At 47.2% G+C, this 12,104-nt stretch overlaps 1 protein-coding gene across 1 annotated transcript in view; it reads left to right on the top strand.

The window, feature by feature from the left end:
* The window catches only part of FAM120A (family with sequence similarity 120 member A), a 92,008-nt gene that overhangs the window by 12,395 nt on the left and 67,509 nt on the right, over positions 1-12,104 (top strand). Inside the window, exons 3-4 of the mRNA XM_077753784.1 lie at positions 1,932-2,178; positions 5,197-5,279. Coding sequence (XP_077609910.1) covers positions 1,932-2,178; positions 5,197-5,279 — 330 coding nt within the window. The remainder of the gene's footprint in view (positions 1-1,931; positions 2,179-5,196; positions 5,280-12,104) is intronic.

The raw sequence follows: 12,104 nt of genomic DNA, 5'->3' as shown, positions 1-12,104 counted from the left end.
GCGGTCACTCACAGTCTCCTCTCATTTTGGGGCTTCTGGGCACATTGTGCAGATTTAGGATGAAGGATGTCCGGATGACACCCGGGGATTGCTGGTGGTTTAGAAATGCTTCAGGACATTGCTGTCATTAGAAAGTTCTATGTCCTGAAGTGGTGGGGGGCGGGGCTTGGGCTGGGAGACTTGGAGCTGGCCTGATTTCAGAACTTTTTTAAACTATACTTTTCCATGTTAGTGAAGGAGCCATGTTGTTTGTTGAAGGGGCAAGACCACATTCTTCTGAGACCTAGAAATGAATTGACTGTACGTTTATATTTTTCTTGTGAGGTAAAACATTTTAATCAAATATTTATCAAGAGAATGCAGGAAGTTATTTTTCCTTTAAATATGCATCTTTAAGGGGTTTGCCTTGCTTCTGAGTGAGATTTCATTATAACTAACTTTCCAACAAAATATGGTGACCACTTGACCTGTGAAATTAGGTGAGAGATGGGAGGGGCTGTATGGCGCTACCCAGCCCGTGACCACTGAGCCCTCACTGTTTGCTGGTAACTGAGTTTTAATTTTAATTCAGTGTAGCCATGCATTGGACAGTATGGTTCTAGAAAGTTATATTTAAGTAAATTTATGTTTATGTTTTTCATCTTTAAGGCTCTTTGGGGAGTTAATTTTCTGTTGTTAGTTGTATCACCAAATTTAGTTTAAAATTTTATTTTCTTTTTAAAAAAATTTTAAAGCAGTTTTTTTTTAAGTTTATTATTTGTTTTGAGAGAGAGAGAGCAGGGGAGGAGGAGAGAGACAGAGAGAGAGAGAGAGAGAGAGAGAGAGAGAGAGAATCCTAAGCAGGCTCCCCATCGTCAGCACAAAGTCAGACAATGGGCCACAAAGTCACAAACGGTAAGATCATGACCTGAGGTGAAATCAAGAGTCAGATGCTTAACTGACTGAGCCACCCAGGTGACCCTAAAATTCTCTTTTCTTAAATACTTTATCTATTGTAGAAACAAAAAATACTGCCAGATTTCAGTTGATTGAATGAGTTTGGGAAACAGCAGGAGAATTGATGGTCTTTGACTTTATATACTTTAGGAAGATGATTTTCAGTGCCTTTTGGTATGTTTTTGGGAGCAGAGAGATTTGCAGAGCCTTTTACTGTTCTCCTGGTACTGTCTACTGCCCTTCCTTTGTGCGACCCGGAGATGGGGGTGGGGGTGCGGGAGAGCTGGTACAAGGAAAGAAACCGTGGTTTGTAGTTTTCATCACCGAACAGGCGGTGAGGTTAGGCCTGGTCCCGTGGCGGTCCCGTCCTGGGTCTGCACCACCAGCTGTGGTCCTGTGCACAGCGTAACCGCGTGACAGTGGTACTTGGGGTAAATGTTCACCTTTACTGCTGTCCCCATGTGCCGAGTGCTTTAGGGTGTATAATAACTAGTGGATTGGTAGGTGCTGGGTAACATTGGGCTTTTGTGTAAAAGACAAATCCTTCCGATTATTTCATCTATTTGACATATTTCTACTTCAGAGAAATTATTTGGTTTCCCCAGGGTGGCTGGCTTCTCTCTGCCTCTTGCTTTGATAGTTCTTTATTTTCCTCTTGTGTCCCTTTTTCTCTTTTCTCTCTTTTCCTTCAGAATACTGTAAAGGGGAACAATTGGCATTGTGTCTTTTGGAGCAAGATGATCTTTGAACTTGACAAGAAATTGAAAATTAATTTGCAGTCTAAATGGGATTATAGTTACTGACCAGGAGGAGATGGTTCCCACAGAGATTTCTCATGTACGCCGTGTGCCGCACATGCCCTTTATGGTGTTTTTTTTGACTCTTTGGCCCTTTCAGGTGTTTCCGTATCCGGGATTTGCAGGTCCTGCCCAGGGGAGTCAGTGTGGGCGCTGCAGTGGGGCGCATCTGACTGTGTGCTCTTCTCTCCCGCACAGGTGGCGCAGAGCATCGAGGACCATCATCAGGAAGTGATCGGTTTCTGTAGAGAAAACGGCTTCCACGGCTTGGTCGCCTATGACTCCGATTATGCGCTGTGCAACATCCCCTACTATTTCAGTGCCCATGCCCTCAAACTGAGCCGGAACGGGAAAAGTCTCACCACGAGCCAGTATCTGATGCACGAGGTTGCCAAGCAGCTGGACCTGAACCCAAACCGTTTCCCTATCTTTGCCGCTCTCTTAGGTAGGTGGGCAGTGAAAACCGCTTCATTTGATACGGTTCTACGCTAAGAACACATTGGTATTTTTAAAAAAATGTCAGCGTTGGAATGTTGTGGCTTATACTTAACCAGGGAATGGGCCCCTTCTCAGCGGTATTCCTCACTCAGTGTTATTTTTTGTGCAACTGATAATGTGCTTCTTTTGTTCATCTGTATTTGTTCATGTGTTCTGTTCAGGCCGAAAAACTAATTTTGGGAATAAATCCACTAGTACTTTGGGGAAAATGACATTTTAAAATCATAAAGTTAAGCACATTCTTACTATGGAAATTAGACATTTAGTCTTTGGCACAAATTATGTTTGTTACAAAAGAAGATACGCTGTGAAGTTAGCACTGTCAGGCTTTCCTGCATGTTGGGGACACTCACTGCTTTGAAAGGAAAACAACAGACATAAACTGTCTCACGTTATTTCCAACACCTGTATTTCAAATAGATGTATAAATATCTTTAAAAACTCCCTTGGAGGAATGCTTCATGCTGGATGCCTAGAAAAGATGAAATCTTGTTTTGTTTAAAGTTTAATACATTAGTTTCTGTAAAAATGACTTTCCAGTAGGTATGATATTCTCTGTCACTTTTGTTTGCATTTTGCAGTTTTTTTCTTTCTTTTCTGTCCATCCTGGTCTGGTGCAGTGTGCGCGTCTGCAGCTGCTTGAATACCCAGCTCTAGAGGCTGGTTTTGTAAGAATCATGGTCACAGTGTGGGTGGGCGTGCTCTGAGCGAGGCCTTTCTGTGATCGCGGCCTGTGGGCCATGGTGGCAGGTAAGGGGCCGCTTGGGACACACAGGCGGTGTGTGAATGCTACGTGGGATCTTCCTGTGCGCTCTGTCTTCTCTGAAGTGTGTAAGATGGCAGTTATTCTGTGGGCTGTTTTTAGATATTTCTATGTATCACATTTTATAAACATTCCCAAAAGTTTTACACAATTAGAAATTACACTGAAGGAATGACACTTTTTCATGCATCATTTGGAGATAGCATTTCAAATTGTGTAACCACATTAGTCAAAAATTCTGATTTTGAAAATTGTCCTTGTTTGAATCTAATCTCAAATATGTGTTGTTTGGTACTTGGCTGTTTTCTTTCCATTTCTGACTTGGAATTTTGGAGAACTAAAACTAATTTTCTAAGTATTGTTTCATATTTTCAAATATTGTAATATAAAAGGTATTTCTCTGATGTTAAAACTGCTTATGTAGATGGGGATATTATGAACAATTTTATATTAACTGTTATACAAAATGACTTTGGCATATTAATTGGCCTTAAATGAACTGGAAAATTGTATGCTTCCAGAATTTTGAATCCCTTAGCTAATTTGCAATAAGGGAAGATATTTGTTTATTATATTTAAGAAATGTTGAATATATTTCTGGGGAGATAATACAAGCTCCATATTTTTCTGGCTAAATTATTCTGTGAAATTTTAAAATAAATGAAAAACAATAGTAACATTTTGAATAATCTAGTAATGAATTTAGGGCTTGGAGTTTCTATAAAAAATTTGGACAAGTTAAAAAATTTAGACAAGTTACAGGTAAACTCTTAATTGGGTAAACAGTTTTAGTTTAGATTTTGTATAAAGGCTTTAGCGTTCTCAAATGAGAAAGGCTATTTTCCTTTTCCTTGCTGTAACGGGAAGAGTAGCTATATGAGCTGTTTTGTTATAGAGGTTGGGTAGAATATTCAATTAAGTATGTGACCCAGATTTTAACAGACTGTTACCGATGTTGGAATTGGCTGCATGTTTTTCCAAATAGAAGCTTCACAAGAATCCGAGACATGTCATACTTCACAGCCAGGTCTGTGCAGGGTGTGAGCACGGGAAAGCAGAGCAGAGCTTGGGAGGACAGTAGGACTGCCCTCTGCCCCTCTGGATGCCAGGGCGGTTCAGGACTCCTGGATTGTCTACTTGGGTGTTTAGAATATTAAAATTAATTAATTCAGAACTCACCTTGTTTTGCTTTCTGTTAGCAAATGAATCTGCCTTCTCCGCGTGGAGGGGACTAAATCATGATCTAAAAATCACAATTATTTAGGAAGTTACCACTTTTATTTATTTATTTTTTTGAATTTTTTTTTTGAGACAGAGACAGAGACAGAGAGAACATGAGTGGGGGAGGGGCCGAGAGAGAGAGAGGGAGACACAGAATCTGAAACAGGCTCCAAGCTCTGAGCTGTCAGCACAGAGCCCGATGCATGGCTCGAACCCATAAACTATGTGATCGCGACCTGAGCCGAAGTCGGACGCTTAACCAACTGAGCCACCCAGGGACCCCGGAAGTTACCACTTTTAAATGGCACCGTGAGAACTAACAAACTAACGATGTTGGTATGCTGATGTTCAAGAACTACAGCAAAGGGAGAGTGCTCCCCAAAAATGTGGTTTCTCAGCTGGATGCAGTTCTTATTTTTGACCTAGCCCTGGTGATAGGGCCCCCAGCCGAGTGGCATTCCTGGTGGTGGTGTGGTCTGTGCTCTGACATCTGTTTGCGGGTGGTGGTGGAAGTGATCGGAGGAGGTGTCACGAGTGTCACAAGTCATTGACCTAGCTCAGAGCGCACTCTGCCTCTGCCGTGGAGCCCAGGTGACAGAGTGCGGTCTGAAGCCTGGGTTCTCACGAGCAGATGAAAGCTGTATCCCATTAGCCCAGCATTGTCAGCCCAACCCGAGTACCATGCGGCCAAGTGGCTCAGGTCCGGTGCAGTCTGTTTACCCCAGTGCTGTGGGGTCTGCCCTGTGCACATTCATGCAGCAGAAGTCTGCCTGCTGCATGTGGCTTTCTAGTAAAAGATGAGTATTTTCAGTTTTTGTGTGGAAGTTGTACGTGATGTGTCAAAGGAGGCGGTCCTGTGAAGTCCTCGCAGAGCCTAAAATGAAGCCGCAGAGGTAATCTGCAGGTGCTGACGTGCGGTGTCGCGGGCTTGCCCCGTGTCGCTGACACGATGTTCCTCACCGTGTCGTGTCTGTGTTGCAGGGAATCACATTCTACCTGATGAAGACCTGGCTTCCTTCCACTGGAGCTTGCTTGGCCCAGAGCATCCTCTAGCCTCACTTAAGGTACAAGTTCATTTCTTCTCCAGCATGGGTGGTCCTCAGCTGTTGAGTTTGCTGTAACTTTAATATGTGAATGATGCTCCCTCATTGTAGAAGGAAACAGCTGCACGGCTAGGATCGCACGCTCCCCCGCCTTATGGGTCCGCACCGCCTTGAAACACACAGCCTCCCTTATCTTGTTCCCAGCTCTTAAACTTTAGGGAAGTTTGCGAATGTCCTTAAAAATTCTCTTAGATGAAGTCACACCGAGTTCCTAGGTAGGTGGAAACCTTTTAGCTATAGGTTTTTAATATTGTTTTACAAATATTACTATTTTCGATAGGTAATATGGTCATCTGTTACTTGGATCGTGTCTTAGCCTATTTTGATAAATTTCATATAGGTGGAAACCTTTTAGCTATAGGTTTTTAATATTGTTTTACAAATATTACTATTTTCGATAGGTAATATAGTCATCTGTTACTTGGATCATGTCTTAGCCTATTTCGATAAATTTCATAATTTGCTATAATTTTCTAAAATTTTAAAAGTCTAAGGTTTTAATGTTTTTTGAGTGATGGAAGAGACTCAGCCAAGTTCATTGGAGAAATGTTCCCTTTGTACCAATTTATGAATGCTTCGTATTTTTTATCTTTCTCGCTTTCCTTTTGTGACCACGAGGAGCGTGGGAAAGCTGTGCTCACGCTTCTCTAACGTGAGAAGTTGGAGTCTAACGTGGGCCCGGAGTCCCCTTTGCTGGTGGGTTGGCGCCGTGACCACAGCTGCCGTCCCCTGGGTGCCGGTGGGAGGTCTGCCGGGCAGCCTGGGCCTCAGCTCCCGCAGCGAAGGGGGCTGCTCGCCACGCTTCCTGGAGACACAGCTCCCGCAAAATTCCGCCTCCTGTCAGAGTTACCCTCCTTATGCAAACCGTCTCCATTGTTGCTTAGGTTCAAGTTGCCTTTTTTTGTTTTAACTTGGAGTGAACTTTGGAGAAACCTGATCATTCAAGTGAAACTCCCTCTCGCGTCTTTGCTCTGGTTCCTTGCTGCCTGGACCCCGCTCTTCGTTGTGCTACTTTTCCTTGGGCCTGAGGTTTTCACCTTATGTCTGAAAGGCCTTTTTCTCCTCTTGTTAGAAATTGCTTGTTTTCGGGGCGCCTGGGTGGCTTAGTTGGTTAAGCGTCCGACTTTCGCTCAGGTCATGATCTCACGGTTCGTGGGTTCGAGCCCTGCGTCGGGCTCTGTGCTGACTGCCAGCTCAGAGCCTGGAGCCTGTTTCAGTCTGTGACTCCCTCTCTCTCTGACCCTCCCCTGCTCACGCTGTCTCTCTCTCTCTCCTAGAAATAAATAAAAATATTAAGAAAAAAAAATTGCTTGTTTTCCTTGCTTTTTCTGAAGGAGAGAAGCTTTCTCCTGCTGTTGGCCACAGTGCTCTCCCCGGGTCCTCACGGATGAAAGGCTGTGGCCTGTGGTCCGGGTGGCCCCACTGCTGACGGACGGCCTGGAGGTGGCTGCACTTGCATTAGGGGTTGTGCTCCTCAGGTTTGCCGAGCCAGAGCTTTTGTAAGTGGAGATGAAGGGAAGGCTGGCTTCATATTAGTTTCATGCGGTTGTGGATAGCGGCAGAGAAGCTCCCGGGACCCCAGACCACATGTGCGTCTCAGCCGAGCTGTGCTTGGTCACGCGCCAGAGGTTAGACAGCAGCGCTGTTTGCAGGATTATTGGGGAACCAGCTCAATCTGCTGGCAGCTCACTAGCATCATTAGAGTGTGTTTTTCCTGATTTTGTGTTAAGAAACCTGTTAAGTACGTAAAAAATTGAAATGGACCATGTCCATCCATGTATCTACTTGATTCTACAGTTAACATTTTGCCAAGAAGTAGGTAGATTTATATCTATCTTTGTTTTTTAACTCCATTATATAGAAGTTGCAGATATCTTGCCACTTCACCTGTGAAAACTTCAGTTCATATCATAATTACCTAAAAATTAGGCTAATCTCTATTATAAAGTTTATTTATTTTAAAGAAAGCAAAAAAGTATGAGTTGGGGAGAGACAGAGAGAGAGGGAGAGAGAGAATCCTGAGCTGGCTCTTTGCTATCAGCAGTGCAGAGCCCGATGTGGGGCTCAAATGCGTGAACCTTGAGACCTGACCTGAGTCAGAAACAAGTCCGTCGCTTAACTGAGCCACCCGGATGCCCCGAGGCTAGTCTCTTTCTTACTTCTATTACTATTATCATGTCAACTGCATGAACAGTAATTCCCTCATGTCATTTAGGATGAAGTTCATATTCAGATTTTTCCACTGTTCCTGGAAGGCATTTATGGCATTGTTTGTTTCTGTTAAATCAGGATCCAGTCAAGTTTTATGCATTATCATCATGTGTATTTTGAATGTTAGCTGGGGGTTTTGTGGTGTGATGGGAGAAGCAAGCCGCGGTAATTTTTCAAGGACTTGATAAGTTGTAGGCGTTTCAAAGTCACATTCTAAAATGCAAGAACATCTGCTTCGAGTTCAGATATTGCAGAGCTTTTTTGTGTTGGCCCTTTATGCACCTGATCTGTGTGTGGCATCATCTTGGCCCCATGACACACGTGGGGAGGTTGGATGCGATGGTCTCCTTTCTCGTGAACATTGCTGCTGGATCCCGCTGTCTGTGTCCTGTCTGCTCTCTCCCACTCATGAAAGTAACCAGGCGATTTGAGAATTTGGTTAGTTGTATCTGTAACCCTTTCTCATGATTTTTAGGAGTCCGTGGTACACACACTTCTCATGGGTATCTGATTTGTGTCCCTGGGTACACGTGTTGCCCTTCCTTGTCCCGCTCTGTAGCATTTCGGCACGGTCATTCCCACTACATTGCTCTCCACAGAGGGTGGGCATTGCCTGAACCTCCTACCTAGTGAGCGCGGAGCACCCTTGCCGTGGAGCACCACAGTCCTCCCCCTGTCCCTGCGACCTCCCTGTCCACGGCTCCGTTCGTTAGGAGAGCGCGACTAGGGTGGGCCTCTGGGTGCAGCACAGTGCAGACAGCCGGCTGCAGGATGATACCTGCAGACAGTGGGCTGGGAGGGGAGCAGAGCTCTGTGTGCTGTGTGGACGATCAGGGTTGTGCTCTCCGGGGTGAGAGGGCCCTGCTGGTCATACTCAGAACCTGGAATCTCCCGAGGGCGGTTGAAAAGAGGAGGTGAAGCAGCTAGGCAGGGGCCTTTTCCGTTCTTTCGTTTCTGTGTGAAGAGGTGCTGGTAAGGTGGTGTCACGTTTCTCAGGTTTGATTTGGAAGTAAAGAATATTTCATTTGTGCTCAGGAAAGTAGGAGGCCATGTTATGTCATGGAAAATTCCAGAACCAGGGGTGGGGCCTTTGGGGCCTGGGTTAGTCAGCCCTGGTGGGAGAGCATGTGCCAAGTGGGCTCTCTTTCTTTTTTTTTTTTTATTTATTTCTAGGAGAGAGAGAGAGAGAGACAGCGTGAGCAGAGGAGGGTCAGAGAGAGAGGGAGTCACAGACTGAAACAGGCTCCCGGCTCCGAGCTGGCAGTCAGCACAGAGCCCAACGCGGGGCCCGAACCCACGAACCGTGAGATCATGACCTAAGCGAAAGTCGGACGCTTAACCGACTAAGCCACCCAGGCGCCCCATGGGCTCTCTTTCTTTAACGTGGTTTTTGAGTTACTGCTCTGTGATTTTGAGTTTTAGCAAGTGGTGGAATTTTTATTTTGAGTAAGCATTTAGTTTTAATTTTAAAAATTCTTTGAGGTCAGACCATCATTTTAGTGTTTTTTGTATTCCTAAACTTCATGTTCATTTTCACACATTTGGAGCTTTTATCCCCATCGATTCTGACCCCCAGGTGTCTCCTGCCACGGAGCCCCTTGTCCACCTGTTTGCAGGTGTGTGCTGGCCTTTCCTGTCCCCAGACCTCCCGCATGTGCTGGTCTTCACCGTGGTTGACGGGCCTCTGTTTTGTGCTTGGCACCACGCCCCAGTTGTGGTCAGCGGGCAGTGCCATTGTCCCCCAAGTCCCGCNGCTCCCGCCTCTAGTGGAGCTTTGTCCACGCTCGCCTGCGCGCCCTCCTTTCTGATTCGAAGACCCTGCCTTCCTTCAGCCAGCACTACCTCTCACGGAGGCGGCCGGACACCAGGATGACCTGTCAGGTTACATCAGGAACATTTTGTCTTAAGTTTTATCTGTAGAATTTAACCCAGAGTGCTCTGCTCTGACCCGATTCCCTTTCTCCAGGTGTGCGCCTGGGGCCGGAATTGCTGCTTACAGAGAGCTCTGTGCTCAGCTGCTTGAGGCGCCGCCAGGGTGCTCTCTGTTAGTGGCCGCGCTGTTCACTCCCCTCCCGGCAGAGTGTGAGGCTTCTGGTCTCCCCGCATCCTAGCCAGCGCTTGTTATTGGTTCCTTTATTTTTAGCCGCCCCAGTGGGTGTGATGTGGTTTTGATTTGCATTTCTTGGATGAGTAATGATGTTGAGCATCTCTTCCTGTGCTCCCTGACCATTTGGTTATCTTCTTTGGATAAATGTCTATTCAAGTCCTTAGTCCATTTTTGAATTGGGTTATTTGTCTTTCTATTATTGAGTTGTAAGAGGTGTGTGTGTGTGTGTGTGTCTTTTTTAATTTTTCTTTTGTATTCTGGGCACACGTGTGTCACCAGACACGTGATTTGCAAATACTTTCTCGCATCCTGTGGGTTGTGCTTTTAAAAACTTTCTTGATGTGGCTCTTTGATAATTCTTTTGAGATTTAGTTCATCTGAGTACCACCTTTCGCTGCTCCTAGTGACTCTACTCAGTCACTTTCTGTCATTCAGAAGAGCCTTGGGGGACCTTGCCAGTCTTCCTTCCCCTTTACCTTGCAGAGCCCTTATGAGCTCCGTTCACGAGGGCAGCCAGACAGCTTGGCCGCACGTCCTCCGCCTGCTGGGCCCAGAGTCCTGCCCTGGGTCTCCTTCAAGAAGAGCTCTGTCTCCCCTCATAAACTTCACTGCCCCCTTACCCTGCGTCACCACTGCCCGTATGTAGTGTTCTTGCGCGGCGACACTGGCTGCTGGGCCTTCGGGGGGGGCCTGCCGCACACCTGCCGGGGTCTCGCTTCCCGGTGGGCCCTCTCGAGCTGGCTGTACAGCTCCCCCTACTCGGGCTCTGGGTCCACCTCCTCACTCGACAGGAGCTGCGGGCCGCGCCGTCCCTGGCTGAGACCCGCACACCTGACCTGACGGCGAAAATGTACGGTTGTGGTTGAGGAAGGACCGAAACCGACGGAAAGAGGTGCTGCGCTCACAGATTCAAAGACTTAGTTTTTTTCTACCTCCCTGTCAGAATCCTAGCAAGCTTTTTTCTTTGTAGAAATTGAAAACTGAGCTTAAAATTCACGTGGAACTGCAAAGGACCTAGATAACCACAAAAGCGTTGAGAAGGAAGAGCAGAGCTGGAAGACTTCACGTCTCACTGTGAGGCTGTGCTAACCCACGAGGTGTCCTGACGCAGGCCGGCCCCTGGGTCAGTGGAGTGCAGCAGAGCCCAGGGGGACCTGGACACGTGGTCAGCTGCTTGTGTCAGAAGGGAGAGGGACTAGTGTTTTCAGTAACTGGACCTCCCTGTGCAAAGTGAAAAGAGTATAAAAATCAACTCCAGGATAAAAATCAACTCCAGAGGAAACGTAAGAGGAGATCTTTGTGACCTTGATTGAGGCAAAGATTTCTTAGTGAAGAGCATAAAAAGCAAGTGGCTGAGGCAAAGGACTGGTGTTTGTCTGGTAAAGGACCCGTGTCCAGAATTTGTAAAGGACAGCACAGTAAGAAAAGCCTAGTCAGAAAAGATGGGGACATTTGAACAGGCATTTTCCAGAATGTTCGGTAGGTGCACAGAGGTCCTTCGTGTCATTAGGGAATGGCAATGGGACCGCCACCACAGGACGCTACTCTGACAGGTGACTGCTGGGACTACAGCTGAGTGGCCACCTGGACATAGGTCAGGCAGCTTAACAACGCTGAACACGCACCTGCCGTGTGACCCGCGAAGCCTCAGACCGACCCCGCGGTCGGCCGGTGAATGGTGAATGGAAGCTTCACACAGGGAGGCCTGGGAGCTGGGAAGGAGCAGACTTCTCTTCAGGGAAATGGCAGACGCCAGACACGAAGGAACGCTCTGAGACTCCGTGTGAGCCCAGGAAGGGTGGCGCTCGGAGAGGAAGCGGAGGGCGGCCGCGGTCTGGGGCCGGCTGGGAAAGGCACGGGGGCCATGGGCGGCGGAAGGGCTCTTTCCGACTGTGGGGCGGCCACACTGAGGTCTGCCTTCCTCAGACACAGTGACCTGTCTGCCTGAGGCTGATGGGTTTTACTGCACATAAAATACCTCCATAAAATGGATTTAAGAATCACGGATCCCAGCGTGAACTGGGCTGCCGGTGTCTGCAGGTAACCCTTCCCTCTGAATGTGTCGTACGTGTGCATCTCTGGCTTCCAGGCTCCCCTGGTTTCACTGCCCCCACTTACCCTGTGCTGGGGCCGCCCCCGCTGCCCATTCCCCCGGCTGAGCCCATGGCCACAGCCCTTTTTTGGTCCAAGGCTGGTCTATGCTGTGTTCTCGTCCACTGCCCTGCACACCCAGTCCTGTCTCCGCTTCGCTCTCTTGGCCCTCCATTTGTATATATGCTCCAGTCTTCCTCACACCCTCCTGCTCCCTGTTGCCCTGCATCTCCTGAGGATGGCCTCTAGTAATGTGACCGACAGCTTAACCCTGCGCCAAATTTGGGCTGCCACAGTTGGCCTTTGTCCAAGGCCACTGAGGACGCGGTTGACATCTGTGAATTAATGAATGACTTTCACCTCCTTGGGGCATGAAA

The sequence above is a fragment of the Crocuta crocuta genome, unplaced genomic scaffold (genome assembly GCF_008692635.1).
Source record: "Crocuta crocuta isolate KB4526 unplaced genomic scaffold, BGI_CrCroc_1.0 scaffold420, whole genome shotgun sequence".
Taxonomy (NCBI): Eukaryota; Metazoa; Chordata; class Mammalia; order Carnivora; family Hyaenidae; genus Crocuta; species Crocuta crocuta.
Note: the sequence above shows the minus strand (reverse complement) of the source record. Positions and strands in the feature narration are given on the sequence as shown.